Consider the following 24,400-nt stretch of genomic DNA (forward strand, 5'->3'; position numbering starts at 1 on the left):
CTTTAAAAAAAAATTTTTTAAAGTAAAATTTTAACAAAAAATTTAATATCTTTACAGTATATAAGTAAATTATGTCAACATTCAACTCCAGTAATGATGTGGTGCAACAAAATACAAAAATAAAAGAAAATTTCAAAATGGGCATGGCTCCGCCCTTTTTCATTTAATTTGTCTAGGATACTTTTAACGCCATAAGTCGAACAAAAATTAACCAATCCTGTTGAAATTTGGTAGGGGCATAGATTTTATGACGTTAACTGTTTTCTGTGAAAATGAGCGGAATCGGTTGATGCCACGCCCAGTTTTTATACACAGTCGTCCGTCTGTCCTTCCGCATGGCCGTTAACACGATAACTTGATCAAAATCGACATATCTTTAATGAACTTAGTTCACGTGCTTACTTGAACTCACTTTATCTTGGTATGAAAAATGAACGAAATCCGACTATGACCACTCCCACTTTTTCGATATCAAAAATTACGAAAAATGAAAAAAATGCCATAATTCTATACCAAATACAAAAAAAGGGATGAAACCTGGTAAGGTAATTGGATTGTTTTATTGACGCGAAATATAACTTTAGAAAAAACTTTATAAAATGGGTGTGACACCTACCATATTAAGTACAAGAAAATGAAAAAGTTCTGCAGGGCGAAATCAAAAGCCCTAAAAATCTTGGCAGGTATTACATATATAAATAAATTAGCGGTATCCAACAGATAATGTTCTGGGTCATCCTGGTCCACATTTTGGTCGATATCTGGAAAACGCCTTCACATATACAACTACCACCACTCCCCTTTAAAACTCTCATTAATGCCTTTAATTTGATACCCATATCGTACAAACGCATTCTAGAGTCAACCCTGATCCACCTATATGGCTATATCCCTAAATGGCGTCCACCTATAGAACTATGGCCCACTCCCTCATAAAATACTCTTTAATGCCTTTCATTTGATACACATGTCATACAAACACATTCCAGGGTTTCCCTCGTTTCATTTTCCTACATGGTTTTTTTCCCTTATGTTGTCACCATAGCTCTCAACTGAGTATGTAATGTTCGGTTACACCCGAACTTAACCTTCCTTACTTGTTTTGATTAAATTTGTTTCGAACAATTTGACTTTTTACTTTCTGCGGGGTTTTCTGAGATAGGGTGTTATTGAACTGACGACGAGATAGTTTCATGTAACACTCAGCTGTGGATGTATGCTATTTACTTTTGTGTTTTTTTTTTTTTTCAATCAAAAAGGCACCATGTTTTTGTTATGGTAAATTTTTTTTTCCACTTTCTTTCCAATATTACTTGCAGGACCTCCATCTCTTTCCTGAGGCTTACTCTAACCCAAAGTAATTTTAACCGTTGTATATAAATATTTCCTTATATCTGCGTTCTCCTGTTCTTCTTATCTGAACTCTTACGCGCTCTACACTCGCTGTTCCTCTTCTTGTTTTTAAACTTATTTCCCCTTTCGTCTATCGCTCTCTGCCTTTTTTCCATCTGCCCCTCTCGGTTCTTTCCTCTCATCCAAGCTTTTAGGTTTTTTCCTTGCTTTGTCATTCTCCCGTTCTCTTTCTCTTTAAATTCGCCTTAAACTTTAGTTTTTCTTCTAATCCTTCTTGCTTTTTCCTTCGCTTACTCTTGTTTGTTCTTCTCATCGACTTGTTTTCGGTCTTTTCTTTTCCCCTCCTCTCTTTCCCCTGCCTCGTGCATACATTCCGCCCATAGTCCTATTATTTCTTCACCTCCCCCTATTTCCCCTAACTCTCTTCGTTTTTAACTCCTGTTCCAACGCATCCCAACCCATCCGCCCACCTTCTTTCGACGTTCACATTATCCCTTCCACAGCCATGCTCCTTACTTCCGTCTTCCCTTTTCCATTCCTTTCGACCTTTCCTTTTCCTCTGCTCTTTTTTTCTTCTCACTCAATTACTACCTCATTCTAACCTTCTGCGAGGAAATGAGATCCCCTCATATCTCCCTCATCAGTTTCTAAATAAATTTTTCTTTCCAAAACTCCATACTAATTTATCTTTAAAATTCAAAAATTTAATACGCTACAAATGTGTTTCCCCTTTACTATTTCTTTCTTCCACCTTCGTCTTCCTCACTCTTCTGTGTATTATTCACGAAACAAGGTGCTCGATATTGTGCACACAATTTTGATTATTAAAGCTCAGTTTGAAAAGTAATACCCGCCGCAATGATTGCGAAGAAATATTGAAAATAAGGATGATAGTCTGCAAGTCTATCAACACGTTTCTAATAGCGGATGTCTAAGCGGCTTTGTATTAACAAGCACACATATACATACATAGAAATGTAAGCGCATTTACAAAAACAGTAAATAATGTAAATTTCGACCGCTGTAGTGTGATGGTAGCGTGCTCCGCCTAGCACATCGAAGATCCTGGGTTCACGCCCTGGACAAAGCAACATCAATCAGCGGGGTAGGCCCTCGGCAGTTATTTAGCAAGCACTCAGAGTGTACTTCTGTCATAAAAAGCTCACAACGAAAACTCATCTGCCTTTGCACATGCCGTTCAGAGTCGGCATAAAACAAGTAGGTCCCATCAATTTATAAGGAGCACGACGCAAATTGGAAGAGAAGCTCGGCCTAAAATCTCTTCGGAGGTTATCACGCCTTACTTTTATTAATTTTTTTATTTAATGTAAATTGCAACAGGTTTACACATGTTTCTTTTTTAACACTGCAAATACTGTATTCAGCTTTTATTGTGCCACAATTGCTCCCCTTTGATATGGAGCCGTATGTGGCGCAAATAAAGTTGTTGCCATATGCTTTCCCTCGTTCGAATTATGTTAGTGCTACAGTTAAAGCCGGTAAAGCCTTCTTTAGCCTAACGTAACATAAAAATAAATACATGATGTAATATTTAAAAAATTCGCTAACACAGTTCATAGACAGAAATCCACTTCACTTTCAATAGTGGGTCACAAAAATCGTTGGGTGAAGAGGGGATTTGAACATTGCTATAACCAACAATTTTGCGCGCTTAATTAGTGGTACATAACACATTCTAACCTACCAAACTGAGCAAAGTCACCTGAACTGTGAACGTATGTCGGTTGTGTTGGCCGCTTGCAAATATTATTCAGTACAACGTGTCGTATACGTAATGAGCAACTGCCAACACGAACATTTGTATGTGTATGTATTACAGGTGTCAGTGGTTGGAGCAAGGAAATGAAAATCGTCCTGAACGTGAGATCTGTTGTCCATGTCGCTTTAAATTACTGCATGTTTGCCTGATTAATAAATCGGCAAACAGTTGTTCTTGTATCCGTCTGCTCTTTTCAAGCGAGAAACTCCAATGTTGGTTGTTTGGCTGAGTCTCTGCTTATGGTGAATGACAAATTTGGCGGTATTAGGGAGTATTTATAAAAGAAATGGAAAAGATAAACAGTGTTGAAAGAATGCACACATGTACATATATATGCATATATTTAATTACATCCACGTCGAGCCAAGTTTGATTCTTAATTTAATGCCAGAGACAATTATAACAAACTTTGTATACCGTCTGAACGAATTCCTTTCTTGAAATAATGAGGTTACAACTTAGAATTTGTATCAAATGGCCACATCATAGAACTATGTTACTAATTTTATGAGCTAATATGGCTGGATAAATTTTAATTTTACTTTAAGCTTAAATTTTCACAGAAACACAGGTCGTTCCTGGGTCGAAATTTCACTTTAAAAATTTCTCAGTTTTCATTGATTAATACGGTTTTTAATCGGTTTGGAGGTAAAGACGATCTCCCAAAAATATTTTTGCAAAAAATGTTTTTTACGTTAGTTATTAACAGTTAGAGTTTTTGATCATGTTATTTTAAAAAATTAATAACTCGTGAACGGTTTATCGAAACTCAAAGTTTTCTACATCAAAACTTTCGTCAGTTAATATACTTTGTCATAAAAAATTTGATTTTTATAACAAATTATTATTTTGCTAAAAAAATCCTGTTTGTTTTAAATAATTAAAAATTAATAAAACTTCTCCGCCGGCGAGAAAATTTTAACATATTTCATTCAATTCTACAATCCCTAACAAAAATGTTGGTGAAAAAAGTCACTATTTTGCATTAGGTCGAAAGTTATACATGTTTTTGTGACCGCGTTCCTGGAGGTAGGAGCATGTTTTTTTGATCAGTATAAATCAACCACAAAATTTCGGTCACACGATGACTCAGCGCGCGAGCATCAAAACGTGCTCATCTAGCGCTGGACGAATTTATCCTTCATAGTTTTTTCATGAGCTCAACTATTTCTGGGTTACAGCGGAGGGAGGTCGCTCAAACTGCTATTGCTCAAACTTTGCATTGTTTAACATAAGATCCGAAAATTTCAATTCATAAATGTTTAAAATCTTCTTTAGTTCAAGGGCAAAAAGGAAAGAAAAGAAATTAAGAGAGGAAAAGACAAGAAAAGCAAAGAAACGAAAATAAATTTTTTTCTCTTTTTTTCTTTCTTATAGAAGTCAAACCCGAAGCCGATACCGAAACCGTATGGCGTGTTATCAATTTGTTATAGAAGTGTTAATGGTGTGCTATGGATGGGTTATTGCTTTATTATCGACAAATTATAGGCATGTTGTAAATTTCTTATTATCGAAAAGTTTAGATGGTTAATCGAAAAGTTATCGATATGTTATTAAAAGTTTGTCGATTTGTTACCAGAGTGTTACCAGTCTTTACCGGGATGTTATCGCTTTGATGTCGAAAGTTTTTGGATTTTTAATTATAGGTTTTGTGAATATAATGTTACTTACTTGTTGTCAGTGTGTTATGGAATTGTGTTTTTATAAAACAGATACCGGTAAATTTCAATAGAAAATAGATAACATATCTGTAACCCGTCCATGGCAAGCCAATAACACGCCTTAGACTCTGTGTTACCAAATCGATAACCCGACGGTAATTATTAATTAATTAGATAATAAGCCGATAGTTAAATAATAACTTGTCGGTATGGATTGTTACCAATGAACCTCTGAAAAATCCCAAAAAAATTTCTTTCAGGTAAAGTTACCTCTGTTGTGATTTAATTTTCACCCATGCGCGAACACTTTTGAACTTAAATACACAAAGCTCATCAAATCGAACTTCTTGAGGTCTTGTTTCTCGTGCCATTTTCATTTACTTGTTAAGACCCCGTCATATACACATAAGCAGTTTTTCATAACGATGCGTTTAACACAAGCTTATGCATAATGAGAAGATTGCATGTATTTTTATGGAGAACGGCAGATCGAGCGACATTAGCGCCATCTGGCATCGAAAAGTAGCCATCCCCCAACTTTTGTTGCAAGCAAAGCATAAGAAGAAGAATTTGACATTTGATTTGCCTACAGGTGCCTTAACTCTGTGCAAGTGAAATTATTTTCCCACTTGTTGGTACTTTCTCAAATTTTTCACAGTTAAAAACTGCAATTTAATAAATGAATAGAACACAAAATATGTTAGCAAGTATTTTATAATGTTTAGTGAGAATGTTTATACCAGTAGTGCTTCGAAAAATTTTGCGAAATAAACTTCAATTGCCAAGTCTGATGTCCCTTTAAATTTACAAACGCAACATCTTGCGTATTGCGGCGATGTTACTGGAATGCATAGGATTGCGTTAAACGCATCTATATGAAAAACTTCATTATCGCTCGACCATTATTAAATTAACAACTTTACGATGGTTTTACTTTGCTGTTTTATGATCGAATTTGAATTTCCGCGCTGCACTTCCACACAAATGTTGCTCAGATGTTGTCGGTCGCTTCTTAATAAAAATGTTTCTTTAGTACCACTCAATCTCAACTACTGCATCAGCTACATAAACATATGTACATCAACCTACTGTCACCCTGTCCAACTTACCACTCTATTATTCGTCCACGTCAGTCGTTTAGTGCAATTTAAATTTCCTTTATCTCAAATAACACGACTCTACAAAAAACTTGTGTTCGTTGTCCTAAAGTTTATTTCATGGTTTTCTGTTTTATTATAAACAAAAACGAAAAGCAAATACCTTTTTTCGGTATAAAGTTTGCTTTCGTAGTAGTTATAGTAGGGTCGAAATTTCTCAAGTGGGCCACTTTAAAATCGATTGTCACAGTTTTCATTGATTAATGCGGTTTTTAGTTGGTTTGGAGGTAAAGACGATCTCCCCAAAATATTTTTGCAAACAATTTTTTTTTTTACATTAGTTATTAACAATTAGAGTTTTTGATCATTTTATCATGTTATTTTAAAAAATTAATAACTCGTGAACGGTTTATCGAAACTCAAAGTTTTCTACATCAAAACTTTCGTCAGTTCATATACTTTGTCATAATAAAATTGATTTGTATAACAAATTATTATTTTGCAACATGATCAAAATTTCTAACTATTAATAACTAATGTAAAAAAAAGTGTTTGCGAAAATATTTTGGGGAGATCGTCTTTACCTCCAAACCAACTAAAAACCGTATTAATCAATGAAAACTGTGACAATCGATTTTAAAGTGGCCGTCTTAAGAAATTTCGACCCAGTAACAATGCTCATGGCGCCAGAGTGATAAATAAACAACGATCAGGTGTTTTGTACAAATCTAGAATAACCAAAAATGTCGTCGCGAAAGTGTAAATATGAAGCTGATGCTTTTTGTTATATATGTGGGCAATTTATTAAAGCTCGAGATATACATATAATAGCCGTGTTTTTTAACACGCGTATAGTCGTTTACGCTTAAACTTGATATGGACTGCTAATCGACAAACTTTAAATACACCTCTGAAATTGCTGCGCATAAATTTTGTCCTACTAAATTTCAATACGCATTATACTCAGATGTAACTGAAATATGTGTCTTTGTTTCACCCTGTACCCTAATTCTATGTATTCTATCTGTGTCCACAATTCATCGCAACTGATTCAGCTATATGTTATACCCTATGGCCATCAGAGCGTTGCGTCTCCGCTTTTCGGTACACCCTGTTGCTGTAGCTAGTTGTTTAACCACAGCCGCTAGATGGGTCTCCTAAGCATTATCTAAGCGAAGATAGGCGTTTTTTAACAGGCGCAAACGAAACGTATACGCGCGTGTTAAAAAACACGGCTAATATGAATTAAATATATCTCTCATCCTCTGTGAAGCCTACGAAGCATATTTTGGCTGTCTTGTTTGGAATGAAGACAAGACCTGGTCCCCACATGTTGCTTGTAGTTGGAAGGTAAGCAAATTTTATTTAAATAGTAAATTAAATAATATAGATATATTGGTTGCTCTTTCTATATTCTATGTTGTTATCGAGTTGAGAAAAGATCTATGAAATTTGCAACACCAAGAATCTGGCGAGAACCAAACGACCACGTTAAAGACTGCTACTTTTGCATTGTGAATCCGAGTAAAAGACGTAGAGGTAAAAATGCAAAACCTATCGAATATCCTGCTCCAGTCGGACACGATCTGACACGACCAGTACCAGAGCCACCGAAAAAATTGTCGCATAGAAGTGGATCATCATCTCTTAGTTCTTATAAAAGTAATGCCGATAAGGAGTTTTTACCGACAACAAAACAACCAAAACATCATTTCATCACTACTGAAGAGTTTACTGATTTGATTAGAGATTTAAATTTACCAAAAAGTAAAGCAGAGCTTTTAAGCTCTTCTTCGAACGACGTTATAAAGGCCACTATAATGAAAACATGATGGGAGACTATATTTGGGGTTTATTGAGGGATAGTACCTATAAACATAAAAGAAAAAGCAAAAGTATACACTTTTAAATCATTTTCCGCTTTCTTGTAAATTATTTCGATATTAAAACTTAATAAACATATTTATTTGAATTGTTTCATTTTCAAGTAAAATTTAAAACCACCGATTTTGAAAAATTTCATTCAAGCGGTTTCCTAAATACGAAAGCAAACTTTTTCATGCCATATATTTTTTTTTTTTTCGTCAAATTACGACCTAAAAAATTGAAATTTAATGCTTTGAAGTCAAAGTCAAATTTTGTGTTGACCCGTGTAATGTAAGTTATTACAATCATAGGCTGAATTGTCTGGCTTTGACGTTTGAAATTTTTGATAATCTCACAGCAATGGGTACAGATACCCTATATATGTGTGGTAGTACTTTGGTTGCTCACAACGTCATTAAACTATTATTTACGTGATTCCGTTACCTTCACCACTTTCGTAATTATACCTTTCATGAACATGAAATGGTATATTAACTTTGGTCCGATGTTTGTACCGTTGAGAAATAGAGAAGATGTACTCACCATTTAGTATACCGAATTGATCAGGGCGACGAACTGAGTTGATATATCCATATCCGTCTGTCCGTCCGTCTGTCCGACCGTCTGTCTGTTTGAACGCAAACTAGTCCCTCAAATTTTGAGATTTCTCAATGAAATTTGGCACAAGGATGTATTTTTGTATTATATTAGACATTTGTCGAATCCGGTAGGATCGGACCACTATAACATATATCTCCCATACAACCGATCGTTCAGATAGAAAGATTTTTGGCAATTTCTCCCTTAATTTTCAATATAAAAACGTTAAACTTGGTGATATTTATTCTAATATATCATAGAAGATTTCCTGTAAAAATCATTTCGATCGGAGCTATATATAATATATATCCCATACAACTGATCGTTCAGATAAGGGGGTTTTTTGCCATCATTTTATATTTATCTTAAAATCGTGTAGGTATGTACATCTGTTCACTATATATTTCTTATCTTATACAGCGCATTATTTGGAGATTACAAATGGGATAAGATTATTGTTCAGCCCCATTCATGAAAGGTATGAAGTCTTCGGCACAGCCGAAGACAGTCCCGTCCTTACTTGTTTTATCTTAATTTTATTCACTCATTTGCTTTTATGATCATACCAGTACAATTTTAATTTTGAAAGTCGACCGAAATAATGTAGCCATAGTTTGATAGTTTCTTTTACAGTTGAACAAGACAAAAGGTGAGCTACAAGTGCAACCAAAAGAAGAAAGTAAGGAAGTTTACTTAAAATACTCGAAGTAAGTGGAGGAGAACAATTCACTCGACGTTGTGCAGTTCCAGCGAGTACTTAATTGCATTTTGGCTTTTGTTTAATTGCTTAATAGCCGGGTGTGCCTCATTCCGCATAGTTCATTTGGCTATATATTTACATAAATACCTCACACACACATATAAACGCATGCATGCACGCCACTGAAAGCTCAAACTGCAATATTTGGCTTAACTTCTTTGTCCGTAAATGTACAGCGAAGTTTCGTCTTCTCTTCTTCCTCTTTAGTCATTTGGGGAAAAACGATTCAATTTGGTTAGAAGTGGTTACCCTGTTGTTTGGTTGTTATTTTTCCTTCTAAACTCTCTTCTTCCCGGCATGACTGCACGTCTGGCAATTTTCCTAAAATGAGTGGTGAACGTGATGACTTCAAAAATTCGAATAAAAAGAGAATTGCCGCATTAAGGTTAGTTGGATCACGTGCCACATCAGGCGCTATTCATTCGACAGGTAACTATTAAATAGTTATGTGTGTATGCAAGTATGTATGAGGTAAAAGTGGATGTGCATTCTACTTGTATGGTGAGAGAAAATGCCTCATCTAACAAACACTAAATTCGTGATTTTCTATCATATCGCTCCCAAACAATCCAAGTTGCACTTCGAAAACATCATCATTGTTGTGTTGTTGTTGTTGTTGACTAGTTTATATTTATTTCTTCTCGGTTGTCGATTGTCACTTGTCGTAGAGTTGTTGTGGCCTAAATACCAACTGAACGCAATCACTCTCAGTGTCGCCAAGTCATAAGTAAATGTGCCCATATGTATGTGTGCGTGTGACGTTGTAGTGTGGTGTTGTTACCAAATAACTGCACTAAGAATTACGTATGTGAATGCATGCATACAGTGACCAAAAACTTGCTAAGACTACATAAAAGATTTTCATTTTACTCACTCAATATTTTCCTTCAACCTCCATTCTAGGCTTATTTTAAAACCAATCTGATTCTTAATATTTAAATGTTGATGCATTTCTCAAATTAAAGACTTTTTTTTAAACGGCATTTTCGGTTGTTTTCAGAAATTTATATTGTCAAGTCCTTCGCGAACTTAACCCGAACGAAAAGCTATCGAAATATCTTTTTAAATTGATTTTTTTTATGCATTTCTTAATGTGTTAACGTCTTTGTTTACGGTCTGAAATCCAGAATGTAAACGTAAGGTTAGTGTGGAAGTGGAATATTATATGGGGGACTAGGCGCATTGGCATGCTGTATGAGGGAATTCATAATGTAAGCGTAAGTGCACCCACTTGATTGTAGCACAATGTAGAAACTATGCAAGGCAAGGAAACATTTGTTATAGCTGTGTTATTGGCGAGGTAAAGCGAAGCTATCGATTTATTATCGAAGTGTTACATATTTGTTGTCTATAAAAAATTATATCTATGAACTTTCAAAATATGACCGGTACGTTATCATTTTGTTGTCAGCATACTGTTTGTTATCAAAAGTTAAAGATTTTTTAACAAAAAGTGGTGGAATTTGTTATTGGAGTGTTACTTATTTGCCATCGTGTAACCAATTTAATATCGGCAAGTTATCGATTTGTTAACGATGACTCATTGGTTTGCAATCCAACAGATACCATTGAAACTTTGGAAAAGTCCCCAGCGGGTTAGGGGATCAGAATATACCCGCGGTAGGTATGCCTGTCGTAAGAGGCGACTAAAATACCAGATTCAAGGGGCTACACAGCCTCAGGTTGCCAGCGCAATATATAGCTTCTCCAAACCCAATTGTCAACCTCACCTATCCGCGGCGAATCCTGTTTCACTAACAGACGAGGCTCTGGCGACCCCAAGCTCCTCATGGAACTTGGGGGTAGGGAAGGAGGGAATGGCCTGAAGGTTTAATGTGGCCACATAAATCGTTCCCGAGATGGTCGGGCTAGCACCTTAATGATGCTATAGTACCGGAGCGTACCGGATTTTTATCCGGCAAAGGACCATCACATCGATAACACTCCCCAAAGCCTTCGGGGAGCAACTTTATCGCTACAACAACAACAACAACAAACTTTGGAAAATCAATGAAACTTCGGCTAACCGCCGATAACAAGCCGATAAGAGACCGATGACAAGGCGAAAATCAGCCGATGATAAAAACCATTAAATCGACGATAATAATTCACTTTCGACAATTAGCTAAAATAATAACTTGTCCGTTTTTATCGATAACAGGCCGACGAAGCTCTTCTCAAAAAGTTCGAAGTTATCTGTTTCTGTTAAGTTACTTCTGTTTAATTCAACCTCTGGGTGAGCTATAGGTAATTTAAAACCTTTAGTTTTCTAGACGTACACAATGAACATCTTAAGTACCTGGCACCCAAGCCTATTTATAGTTATTGTTTCGCACGTAGCATTTTGTGAAATTATTGATGATATTCGAATCTTTCTGTGATTGCAAAAATCATAAATTTGCTCGTTTACCGATTACTAAAGACTCTTTCGTTCTGTATATAACGGTACCCTATATGGGGCTCTTCTTGCAAGCCTATTTTAACTCCCTTTCTTGGTCATCCTTTTTAGTCTACTTGGACTAATTTTAAGAAATATATCGACACTATTTCGGGATTTTCTTTTCCATCAGTGAAAACTCTGAGTCTCTTATGGGGCATTTCAATTTTAGTAACTATAAAAGTTTTGAAATTTTATCACTTAACGGCGAATATTCATTTGATAAGAAGTTTTTGAACTTGGAGTTACATATCTCTTACATAAATTACAATGTTTTAAAAGTGACGGGTGGGACTACGAAATACGCGCTTGTCAGTGGATTAGTTTACTTTTAATTTTAGGCACACGAGAAAAATCATTTGAAAATAAGTTGTTCCATATAACTTTTTGAGAAATTAAGATACGCTTTATCTAACTTGTATGTATATTTAACAAAGAAAAAATTTCAGCTCATATAGCTTGTGACGGGAGGGACAAGTTGCAGTGGAAGTACATAATATGTGAATAAAGTTGAACTCACTGCTTTTCTGTAAATATTTTTTTATCTTTGATAAACCACGTTCGTCATGCATAAAAGGAACAAAAAATAATTGCAGTTTCTAGTCGGTGGGGCGTTTTTGGCAGACTGACTACACAGGTCAGTTTTATTTTTTAAATTTACCAGGAAATTCAACGTGGGGTGAATCATTGTTATTCTATAAGAACAGATATAACACTCGCTGCACAAAATCTGTTTCTCAAAGGTAAAGAATGTAAAACTGTTTTCGACTGTAGGAGATATGATTGCGATTTAACTGGTCTTGTTCCTGTATATCGCGCATTTCGAAAAAATGAAATCTGAAGGACCGGATAATTTAAAAAACTTCAATAATATATCCTTTTGATTTTATCTCTGAGACTCACTGTAGTATATAGATATGGGATATATGTAAAAGTACTTTTGACGAACCATCACTCTATTTGCTCTACTCTTTTGTGCGCTCCAGAACTCGAGTGTGTGTGTATAGATTTGTAAGGACGATAATGGTTCTATGGTAAATTAAATAAATTGTATAGATTGTCAATTGACATTTCGCTTTTCATTAGTTTATTTATTTGTTTGTTTCTATTGGGTGCCTGTGGGGGCGTTTGATATATGTATGTATGTCTATGCATGTGAATGTCTGTATTTGTATTGGTTAAACATTCTGATCGACCTCTTCAATGACACTTTGCTGCAATGCAAGCGCTTTGACCGCAATAAAGTCACAATTTTTTTAATGTATTTCTTTGGTATTTGCCATATCGGCTTTTCGCATTACATATTTCCAATAAATTTTACTAAGTTTCACTTCTGCACCTCGGAATTAACTTTCTTGCAACAAATTGCTGTCGTTAACATTTTGTGTGCATTTTTATAGTGGCCACAATTTTGGTGTACTTGTTTTTAGTTCCATTCAATGTTGGCGTCTGTTGCTATCATTTTGTTTTACTTTTTTATCATTCCCATTTTTAGCTTGGTTTTCGTTTATTCGTTGTGCAGAAGTTGCTATTTTTACTGCAGTCCTTGACCAAGTCAGAAATGATTTTACTTGAAGACCTCATTCGACGTTTACTTTTATTTCTATGCTCGTAGGCAACTGCAGCAGCTCGTTGATGTCTTGAAATGATTTCGCATTTTGTGTGCGCCCACTTTTTGTAATTGCTGAGCCAAGTAAATGCAGTGCAAGTGAGTTGTGAAATATAAAAATTGCATTATTTGCAGAGTAGCGCTTTTTAGTAGCAAACTATTTTGTGTTTTATAATCTTGTTGTTACGAGCATCTTATGGGCAGAGCGCAGTTATGTACAGAAAATATTTTTTTAGGTCGGAATAACAAAATTTATAAGACGAATGCAAGTAATCAGAAACATTGTGAAATACAATTTGATTGGGTATGAAAACTTCATCTGAAGCAGCCAGCCGTAAATTCAATTTTAAGAAGGCATACGATAATTGTGCTCTTTAATACTTAAGTCGATTATATTTTCGCTTGCAAAAAAAAAAATAACGCTTAAATATGCAAATAATTATATGAGGTTACGTACAACAGTTCGCCGACTCATGAAAGTCGCTGCCTGCTGAACCTTCACAGCAAGAGGGAATTCTGGAATTTATTAAAAAAGTAACACGATCATGATTGGAGGATAGTCAAGGTGGAGTCCGTATGATCCTATCGATAAGTGCTGGTTCTGTTTAATACAGGCTAACCTGGGTGGGATTAGCTATCAAACATAGCAAAACGAAGCTGGTTCTGTTTAGAAGGGGGACAAGAATCCTGAATTTCGCGACTAAAATAATGGCCTTAAAAACAAATTGGTCCGGAATCACTCCCAACATAAGATTTAAATTGGGGAAAGGCAGTGTTTCGCTGATGTTTTCTTTTCATTCGCGCCTTTTACATACACTTAAGGTCAAAAAAAATCCGAGGAAAATTGTTTCCCTGTTACGGTGTTTCTACCGTAACTACAGCTGCGTAACGAAGCTTTTTAGTTGTATGAATTAAGCGGGGATTGCCCTAATTGCTTTTAAATTTTATTGAAGCAATTTGTTAATTTAATGTATTTAAAAAGCATCTCCTAAAGGATGATTCATTGCAATGTACATGGCCTATGCTACTCATATTTCGGGTTATTTGCGGCTTGTAGACATTTATGTGAATAAATTTCTTTCCTAAGGATAATACACTTACTTTTACTTAATTATCGTTGCTTTTACGAAAACCTTTTTATCTTAACATATCACCAAGTGAGCTGAGTTATAACGAATATTGACCACAAAAACTATAAACGTTCTTTTGTAGTGACCGCAGAAATTCTGTAAGAGGGAAACAATTTTCGTGGGGGTTTTTTTTTTTTTTTGACAGTAACTGTATATACTAAATTCAAGCATTTGTGTGTGTTTGTGTTTATTTTTCTTGAAAATTGAAACTACAATTTCGCATTAATAATCACGAAATCTCACATCTTTACAGATTTAACGTGACAAAGTCAGAAATTCTTCAAATTGCAGTGTCAAACCACTTGAAATAGCAATAACAAATAATGCAAGGCACAACACTTCAAATGCGGTAAGAAAAAATGGATTATGAAAATCAAACGTGACTTTTGTCCTGAAACCCAAATACAAAGACACGACCAACTCGACTAACTCTTCTAGCATGAATACACATACAAAAGGGCAGCAAAGTTTAACGGAAGCCCGGTACTTTGTACGAACAATGATGGCGACAACTAATTCTAGCTGTGCTGCAACATTTCCGTTCCTCCTTTGAAAACGACAGACAAGCAAAATTGCTGTTCTTGGAGTTGTTGCTAGCTTACAAAAAATAGAACTCATATACAACAAAAGCCAAATACTTACATAGTGGGACTGCAACACTTTAATACTTACTCGAGGCGCAAATCTTGGTCAACCCAAAAAAATTACCAAAGCTAAAGAAAGAGAAACTTGCAAGCAGCGCTAAACAAGCAACTTCAGCAAAAACGAAAAAATCACTAGTAAACGGGCCTTTCAAATAAAGACGGCGACTACAAATATGTCCATCAGCATGCAGCCGTGGCCGTTGATTGTTGTCTGTGCCTTGCTGTGCCCAGCGTTGCTCTTTTCGAGCATACACTCGACCCCCATTGAGTTTAGGAGGGGACATGAGCCGAATCCCTGTGCCCACGACAGCATCGCCGAACTGATCAGAAAGAGTCCAGTCATTGTGAAAGCACTTGGCGCCCACATCTTCACAGATGATGCCAGAATAGAAGAATTGTTCGCAGCAGCAGCGCGAGCGGGCGTTAGTACGCTTGGACGTGCCGCTGTCAATGCCGACTTAAAGTGGCAGAATGTGCAAAATAATTTCTTTACATTAGAAACACTTCAAACTGCAACAGGAGAAGCAAAAGCTAGCAACTTGGCACGCCAGCCTCCACTGCAGCAAAAGCAACAAGCAGAACAACAGTCCGAGCGAAATCAGAATGCAGCCACATTGACCAGCTCAATGTTAACAACGACCTCGTCCATAGCAACGACAAACTCGGTCAGCGTGTTGGACGAGTCGATTTTAATAACATTAACACCGGAAACGATATACAAAGGCGCTTCGCTGTTGAAAATGACACCCGGTACAGAGAATGCTGCACGCGGAGGTGACATTGCCAGAGCAGATGTTGCTGACTCAGGGCATGGTGCTAGCTATGGCAATGGTGGCGTTGACAGTGCTACAACTGAGTCTGCACATCAGTATGAAGGGTAAGTCAACATAAATGAAAATCTTGTGATTCCTTTGTGTGCATACGAATGCCTGATGGGTAGATGAGTAACTGACAGCTGGCATAGTTGCTGATGGGGGAACTCCGTTGGGAGCCTGTGCAAGTGTGTTTTGTGTCTGTGTGTGTACATGAGTTGTGGAAGAGTGACAATTTAATTTAAAAAGAGGTTAACAATTTACAAACTTCTCCAAACTATGAGTGGTCGCATAGCATTCCTTCACTCACACATATACACGGTCACACATACAAATACATATAAACATTCTTAACTACATACATGTCTTTGTGGATAAACTTTTTGTGTTGCAAGTTTCAAGTGCTATTAAAGAGTCTCTCGTTCTCTTCTGCAACAGCTGTACAAAGCTGACCAAACGAATTCCTTAACCACACACACACATTTACACATTTTTTCCATTCCATATTTCTACACTTCGACATAATTAATTGCGAAAAAAGAAATGACCCATTAAAATGCCTCTTTGCATATTTTGCACAATCAACATTTACAAATTAACAATAAAACATCGCATTTTCTGCAAATGAGCCGTTAGTTTGTCTGGACACGGTACATAAATATTCTCGGATGCATTTTTGTGCACCTACGGTTACTCACAAAAGTAAGTTCACACTTGGTTTATGCTGAAAAAAAACTCAAGTGCAGTGGCTCACAGCATAATTGATAATTTTCATCTAAAATATCGCAAATTCCGTAACAGGAACCACATTCAAAAAAATGTCAAAAGTTGTTCAAAGGTAAGAGGAATTAATAAAAATTTCAAAAATTACCAACAAAATTTTCAATTTTTTTTTTTTTTTTTCAGAATTTCTAGAAAATCTTTGAGTATGCAGTTTTGTAGCCCAATAAATTTTAGTATAATAACGTGCAAGTTAGAAATAGCTCAAAATGTTTCCTGAATTTTTATAATTTCTTTCGTCGAGGGTGATGAGCAATTTCCCACATAGAAAATGCATTTTTGTCCATGCGATGTATGTGGGAAATTGCCAACACCCTCGCCGAAAAAAATTCTGAAAATTCAGGAAACATTTTGAGCTATTTCTAACTTGCACATTATTATACTAAAATTTATTGGGCTACAAAACTGCATACTCAAAATTTTTCTAGAAATTCTAAAAAAAAATTTGAAAATTTTGATTGTCATTTTTGAAATTTGATTTATTCTGCTTACCTCTGAATAACTTTTGACATTTTTTTGAATGTGGTTTCTGTTAGGGAATTTGGGATATTTTAGATGAAGATTATCAATTAAGCTGTGAGCCACTGCATTTGAGTTTCTTTCATCATAAACCAAGTGTGTACTTACTTTTGTGAGTAACTGTATATGTTCGTAACAAAACATAAACATACATACATACGTTCGAAATACATATCAACACAAAAAAATAATAATAAATGTAAGGTGCGATAACCTCCGAAGAGATCTAAGGCCGAGCTTCTCTTCCAATTTGCGTCGTGCTCCTCTTGATTTTTCCCTACAAATTGGCCGGACGGGACACACATGTTTTATGCCGACTTCGAAAGGCGCCTGCAAGGCAGTTGAGTTTTCACTGAGAGCTTTTCATGGCAGAAATACACCCGGAGCGCTTGCCAAACACTGCCGAGGGGCGACCCCGCTTAGACAAATTTTCTTCTAATTGCAAAACCTTATTTCTAAAATTTTGATATTGCTTTGCCCGGGGTTTGAACCCAGGGCATACGGTGGGGTAGGCGGAGCACGCTACCATCACACCACGGTGGCCGCCAATATCAACACACACGGTAGGAAATATATTGAGTCTCGACGAATTTGAAAATCAAATTCAGATAATCATGAAATTGAATTAATAATTTAATCAGTTTTGATTGCAATAAGCGCACTCGGTTTTTATTCTTATTGCTAAATTTACAACCTAAAATCGGTTGCATTAATTGATATCCAGTGGATATATCCTGAATACAGTCAGACTCTGACTTCTGACTTTTCACCTCGTATAACAGCTGTTATACTAAATTTCTCAAAAAAAGAATCCAGCCCTTCTAATAAGGAAAAGGGCGGACCACGCCCACATTTTTACTTGTTCAATTTGCTGAACGCGTTAACAAAAAAATAAAATAAAATTTCGAAATGTAGAATTTCGAACTTCAAACTTCGTAAGCCGATATCTATTTTTTGGAGGCTAAGTTCGAAAAACGGAGACAGTACTTTGTTTACTTAAGCCTCAATCTCTACGAAAAAGTGGGTTTGTCCAATACGCAGCAAAAAAAGTTAATTTTGTCGCATAGTGTAATTATTATAAATACGAAACAACAGGTTTGACTCACTTATTTACTTTGACTTCCTCTATTCATGATATTTGGCATATCTTTATTAACTTTTCAGTGCAAACCCTGCAATGTTTACTCCAAAAGTATCATGAATTTCAGGTCTAAGTATAATAGGGATCAGGCAAAATAACAGTTGTAATAAATATTGAAAGTGCTATAACTTCTTTGTTTATTATTTTAGTAATATGGTTTCAAAGCAACATTTTCTTGAATTTTCAAGTACTTTCGTTTGGTAAGGAAAAAAACATAAGGGGGGGGGGGGGGGGGGTAAAATTTTGTTAGCTGACCTAATCATGTGAAAACGACTTCATGGCTTAAAAGGACATTAAGCGGAAATGTGAAGCTTCTCAGGGCCAAAATAATGACATATCAATTTTAAAAATCGGACGTCAAATAACCAATTTACAACGAAAAAAACTTTTTGGCTGTATTTCGAAGGATCAAAAAAAATTTTTTTTAAATTTTCCGAAACCCTCTCAACATAATCTTCAAATTTAGAGGCGGACATTAGCAACTTTTTTTTTGTATTGGGACCAACCCAGTCTAATATCCACTATCAAGTAATTGATTAACGTTGACTTTTTAAAAATTTAAGTCGGTAATAATTAAAAAGGCATTGATTGCAATTACAAGTTGTGATCTATAACAAATATTTTTGTTGACTTGTTTTATAAAAAAAATAGTTGGCAATAATTTAGAGGAATTGGTTGCAATAAAAATTTTATTGAAATCACAAAAGTACCAAAAATTGTAAGACACAAGAATGACAACTTATTGCCAAAAAAATTTAATGGAGCTACTGTTAAATAAGTTTGGGACAATCCGAACCAATTTTCGTACAGGGTACACTAACTATTATAGATACCATCATATAGCACATTGACAATATTCCGATCATATATGAATAACCCTGACTGGTTGCATGCGTTCTTGTTGGTGCTATATTGTTTCAAGTATAATGAATTCATTGAATTTAATCGACTTAATTAAGAATCTGTTACCAGCCCACTTTTTGTAGGTTAACATATATGTAAATTTCATTAATTTATGCACAATGTTGATGTTTCCGTATGAGTTCACAGTTTCGCCAAAAGTCAGCATTTATTTTTGTTCGGATCATGATACACTTAGTAGAAAGAAAAAGTCAGTAAAACAACAACATTTTCACAACCCCTTAAATCCAGTAGTAAATTTTGAGGTAGTAGAGAGGAAGAAATGTGTACTATTTGCCAACTTTTTTAGTGCTTCCGGGTTGAAATGTTCGCCCTTTGTAGAAAAGAGCCAAATCGATATAGTTATCCTAAGGGGAAAAGAAAAGGGACATTTAAAGAAATCATAAAAGAATGGGACAGTGAAAGCCAAGGACAAAAGGTAAATATATGGGAAAGAATATGAAAGTAAAGGAAGTACAATAAGGTAAAAGGAGGAGGACGAAGATGGAGAGTAAATGATAAAGTAAGGGTAAAAGTGTGTGATTAAGAGTAAGAGTGGGAGCAAGAAATGAGAGAGAAAATGTGGGATACTAGCCCAGTTGCCTCGGTATCGTTTTTTTTCACCTCTGCTTATTGCGGCTGGCATGCATACCGTGGAGGTAATAAGTCATTTTATCGATGTAACTGGTCGCAATGCAGCGGTTTGTTTCCAGTACTGGACAATGGTAACAGCGCTCACACCTTCAAAAAGAAATAATGCCCGTCGACAAATAGAAATTTATCACACGGACGTTATTTCATATTTAAAAACAAAACATAAATGCACCATTTTTTTATGATATTTACATAAAAATTTTTCAGAAAAAAATCAAGAAGCAACATTTTAATGTATATATCATAGTATAGTCAAATACAACTCCATTTTGATATATTGGCTTCACATGTCTCATGTATTGTATCATGGTTAGAATTGAGAAATTAAAACATACGTTGACTAAAATTCGAAAATGCTTACGACTCGATCTATGTGTATGACGAGTTCACCAAATATTGTTGGTCTAAGTCGAATAAACTGGGAGTAATAACGAAAAAAGTATGTTTCCAAGGAAATGAATACAGAAATAGTAGAAAAGATCCCGAAATAGCTTCAATACAATATTGAAAAGAATCTTGAAATGGTCATCAAAACGGTTTCGAAATAGACCCAAATTGTTAACCATAATCACAAAATGATAACTTAACGATCACGAAGTGTTTCGAAGATTGTCCAAAAATGATACGGCGATAGTTTCGTTATAATCTCGAAATAAACTTAAATAATCACAAATGGTTCCAAAATATTCCCGCTATTATCAAATCAATTCCGAAATAGTCTCGAAATGATCAATAAAACAAAAAAGGTATGCCTAGATAGTCCGAAAATGTTTGAGATTAACCAGAAATAGTCCGGAGGTTATCCTTAAGACAGTAATATTGCCGATATAACCCTTAAAAAATCTCGAAATAATTCCGAAATTGCCCTAAAAACAATCCCGAATCGGGTGGCAATAGTCCGAAAACAAGCCCGAAATAATTCTTAAACTATCACGAGCATATCCCGAAGCGTGCTCGACATTATCAAAATTAAAATACCGAAATATAGCCGAAATCATAAGGATTCCTTAATATTTTCGAAATACTTAGTCAATAAATCATCTCGGCATGGTAACGAATAGTCAAAATATTGAAATAGAAATGAATTATGAATGATTAAAGTAAACCGGATATAGTCGCGAAACGAAAATTTAAAGTTTATGATATGGGTCTGAGACTTCTTCGCTGTGTTAAAAACATTTCGCCAAAGACAAACGCCGAGATTGTTGCACAGTTAAAATAAATGTAATTAACCAACAATTAGAAAAACGTTGGCTAATTAAAATTTCTGAATAAATCGAATATTAAATTAGTTAAATAACTGCAACAAAAATATTTAAATTGATTTAACATATTTGTATCTAAATAATTTTATTTTTTTCGCTTCATTTATTTCCATGTAAAATTATTGCAACAAATGCAAATATGCGTAATTAAAAACATTAAAAGCCAATTGAATGCAACACTTCAGCCCTTGTCATGTTTCGATGGGAAACTTTTAAAAATGCTACCCACTGAGTTAATTGTTTTTGGCAAATTGATAACTGTACAACAGCAACAACAACAACAACTAAGTAGCCATCTACGTACAACGCAACAATTGGACGTTTTATTAATAAGCATAAATGGTTTGCACCGCTGGACACCACAATTCGAGAATCGCATCTGGAAACATTTGGGTAAGTTTGAGAAAATAAAAACAAAATGTGTACAAAGAAAAAAACGTTAAATAAAATACCCGATGTAGGGCGATCCCATTTTAACACAATTATTTTGAACCTGAGCATTGTTGTTTTAAGTTTATGGTGTTTCCATAATTTATTATTCATGCAATCAATAAAAAAAAAAACATTTTAAAATAGCTCGGAAACTCACTGGGTTCAAGGCCCTGAAAAAGCAACATTGAAAAAATTTAGAAAAAGTTTTTCTAAGCAGAGTATGGTCTACTTCCCGAAAAAAAGCATCGTTAGTACTAATATAGGCAAATTGGTATACCAAATTTCAGGCAAATCGAATAGGACGTATGTAAATAGATATGTAGGTATTATTAATTCATGTCTTTATTTCGGCTTCGCATGCATATTTTTATCAGTTTTGCCAGGTTAATGCTACTAAATCGAATATCAGAATGAAAATTACTTTAAAGCTCTTAGCAACAGCTTTCGTTTGACATCCATATTACACACACATTCTAGGGGTATCCGGGTCCACGTTTTGGCCTATATATCGAGACCCTAGTCACCCAGGGGTACGAAAAATACCCCGTATCAAAGTACGCAAAAACAGCTTCCTTTGATACCCACATTGTAAAAACACATCCCAGGATTCCCCAGGTCTTCGTTTTAATCTCAAGACCCCAGCCCGAACGGGATACAAAATTTTATTGTGGGATGTCCGTGGGAGATAGACAAATACCATCGGGTAGTTTTCTGTAGACCTTTTCAATGTGTACATTATTTTGATAAACCTCGTAGGGTTCAGCCCTCGTTTGCAATGTAAGCGGAAAAAATTTACTTATTTACGACATCACATTAGAAACTTCAAAAATAACAGTATTTCTCCACTATTTAATCGATATTATTATACATATAAACATTCCTCTTCAATCACCCTATCTATTAAAAACAACCGCATCAAAATCCGTTCCGTAGTTTTAAAGGTTTAAGCATTCAAAGGGACATAGGGACAGAAAAAGCGACTTTTTTTATACTATGTAATGATTTCACATCAGTATAATATGGTGTGGCAAAGTACGAAAGAAAAAATAATTTGAAAACGGGCAACCAGCCGCCCCTTTTTAGATAATCGAAAAATAATTTGATCAGTCCCAACGAAATTTGGTTTCAGGAATGCTTTCAAACCAGGCATAAGAGAATATAACAAAGTTTTGAAAGTTAGGCGTGGCACCGCCCATATTACGGAGAAGAAAATTTAAAAGCTTTGCAAGCCGTAAATCAGAAGCCGTTAAGTGTCATTTTACAGTTTTGCTGAACTATGGTTCTCGATATCATATTAAGATCTAAGGAAAATTCGGGCGTGGCACTTTATAAAAAAAATTTTCTTAAAGTTTTAGTGATGGATAAAAATTGGCAATGCATTTAATGCACTTAACTTCAATACCATTGTAGATATGTTAGTACAATAACTCAGCTCTTCACAAAATTTTTGGTATCAATGTTGAACAAAAAGCGACTAAATTTAACGGGATTTGGTAAGAACATTGTTTCTATGACAGTAACTGTCTTATAGCTTACGGAAGACAATATTTGCGTATGTATTGTAACGAATTTACTGCAATTCCCCTTATTTGCAATCTTCTGCCAACGTTCGTATCACTAAACTGTTGAATAAATAACTCCAATATTGAATAATGGAAAAATGGCCTTTATTAAAGTACTTCACAATAACAATTATACTTTGCAACTAGCTGGCTTAATAACTAAACTGATTGAAACTCTACTATTGCCCGACAGATTGCGTGCTTAATCAATAACTGTTTGATAGCTCAAATCAAACTGAATTCCAGCGCCTCTACATTTGCTACCTTTTATACTCTCTGATTTCAACGTTAGCATCTTCTAGGCGCTTCCATTTCCAGAATCTACTAATTGCCATTAGCTCTCAAATTTCTCAGCTGTAACTACAATTGCACGATTTTAGAGCTTCTCTCAATGCACACTTTCAGGAGTATCTCAGATATATGCATGTGTTTGTGCATTGATTCTCCGCTGCTCGTATACGTACATGGTACATATGTGTAGACGTAATTATTGTTTCGTTTATGTAGATACATTATGATTGATCTATGTATGTGCATGATCACTGTTTAGCATCGGCTTAGAGATAGCAGCACCCCTTAGTTTTGCTAATATTTGTAACAGTATGAATGACATACCCTAATGTTCATATGGAAAAATAAATTTTGAATGGGAAAACGTGTGACAAAGTTTGCAAACATTTCATAATACACATAAATTTACATTTTTTTTAAGGCTCAGCTGGATATTTTAATAATCTCAATTTTCAATCTTAATTGGTTGTGCTGCCAAAAAACTAAAGCTAGTTTTTATACTCAGTTGAGCAGAGCTCACAGAGTATATTAACTTTGATTGGATAACGGTTGGTTGTACATGTATAAAGGAATCGAGATAGATATAGACTTCCATATATCAAAATCATCAGGATCGAAAAAAATTTGATTGAGCCATGTCCGTCCGTCCGTCTGCCCGTTAATACGATAACTTGAGTAAATTTTGAGGTATCTTGATGAAATTTGGTACGTAGGTTCCTGAGCGCTCATCTCAGATCGCTATTTAAAATGAACAATATCGGACTATAACCACGCCCACTTTTTCGATATCGAAAATTTCGAAAAACCGAAAAAGTGCGATAATTCATTACCAAAGACGAATAAAGCGATGAAACTTGGTAGGTGAGTTGAACTTATGACGCTGAATAGAAAATTAGTAAAATTGTGTACAATGGGCGTGGCACCGCCCACTTTTAAAAGAAGGTAATTTAAAAGTTTTACAAGCTGTAATTTGGCATTCGTTGAAGATATCATGATGATATTTGGCAGGAACGTTACTCCTATTACTACATGTAAAAAAAAAAAAATATATATATATATGTATGCTTAATATATGTATGCTTAATAAAAATTATCAAAATCGGAGAA

General features: G+C 35.2%; 1 protein-coding gene across 2 annotated transcripts in view; it reads left to right on the forward strand.

Moving 5' to 3' along the window:
* The window catches only part of LOC137246273 (uncharacterized), a 71,894-nt gene that overhangs the window by 17,055 nt on the left and 30,439 nt on the right, over positions 1-24,400 (forward strand). The window contains exons 3-5 of one of the 2 annotated variants that reach the window (XM_067777391.1): positions 14,547-14,642; positions 14,732-15,814; positions 21,172-21,401. In XM_067777391.1, coding sequence (XP_067633492.1) covers positions 15,111-15,814; positions 21,172-21,401 — 934 coding nt within the window. In that variant the 5' untranslated portion in view covers positions 14,547-14,642; positions 14,732-15,110. Of the gene's footprint in view, positions 1-14,546; positions 15,815-21,171; positions 21,402-24,400 lie in introns of both variants that reach the window. The other variant, XM_067777385.1, reaches the window with a different exon arrangement.

The sequence above is a fragment of the Eurosta solidaginis genome, chromosome 1 (assembly GCF_040869045.1).
Source record: "Eurosta solidaginis isolate ZX-2024a chromosome 1, ASM4086904v1, whole genome shotgun sequence".
Lineage (NCBI taxonomy): Eukaryota > Metazoa > Arthropoda > Insecta > Diptera > Tephritidae > Eurosta > Eurosta solidaginis.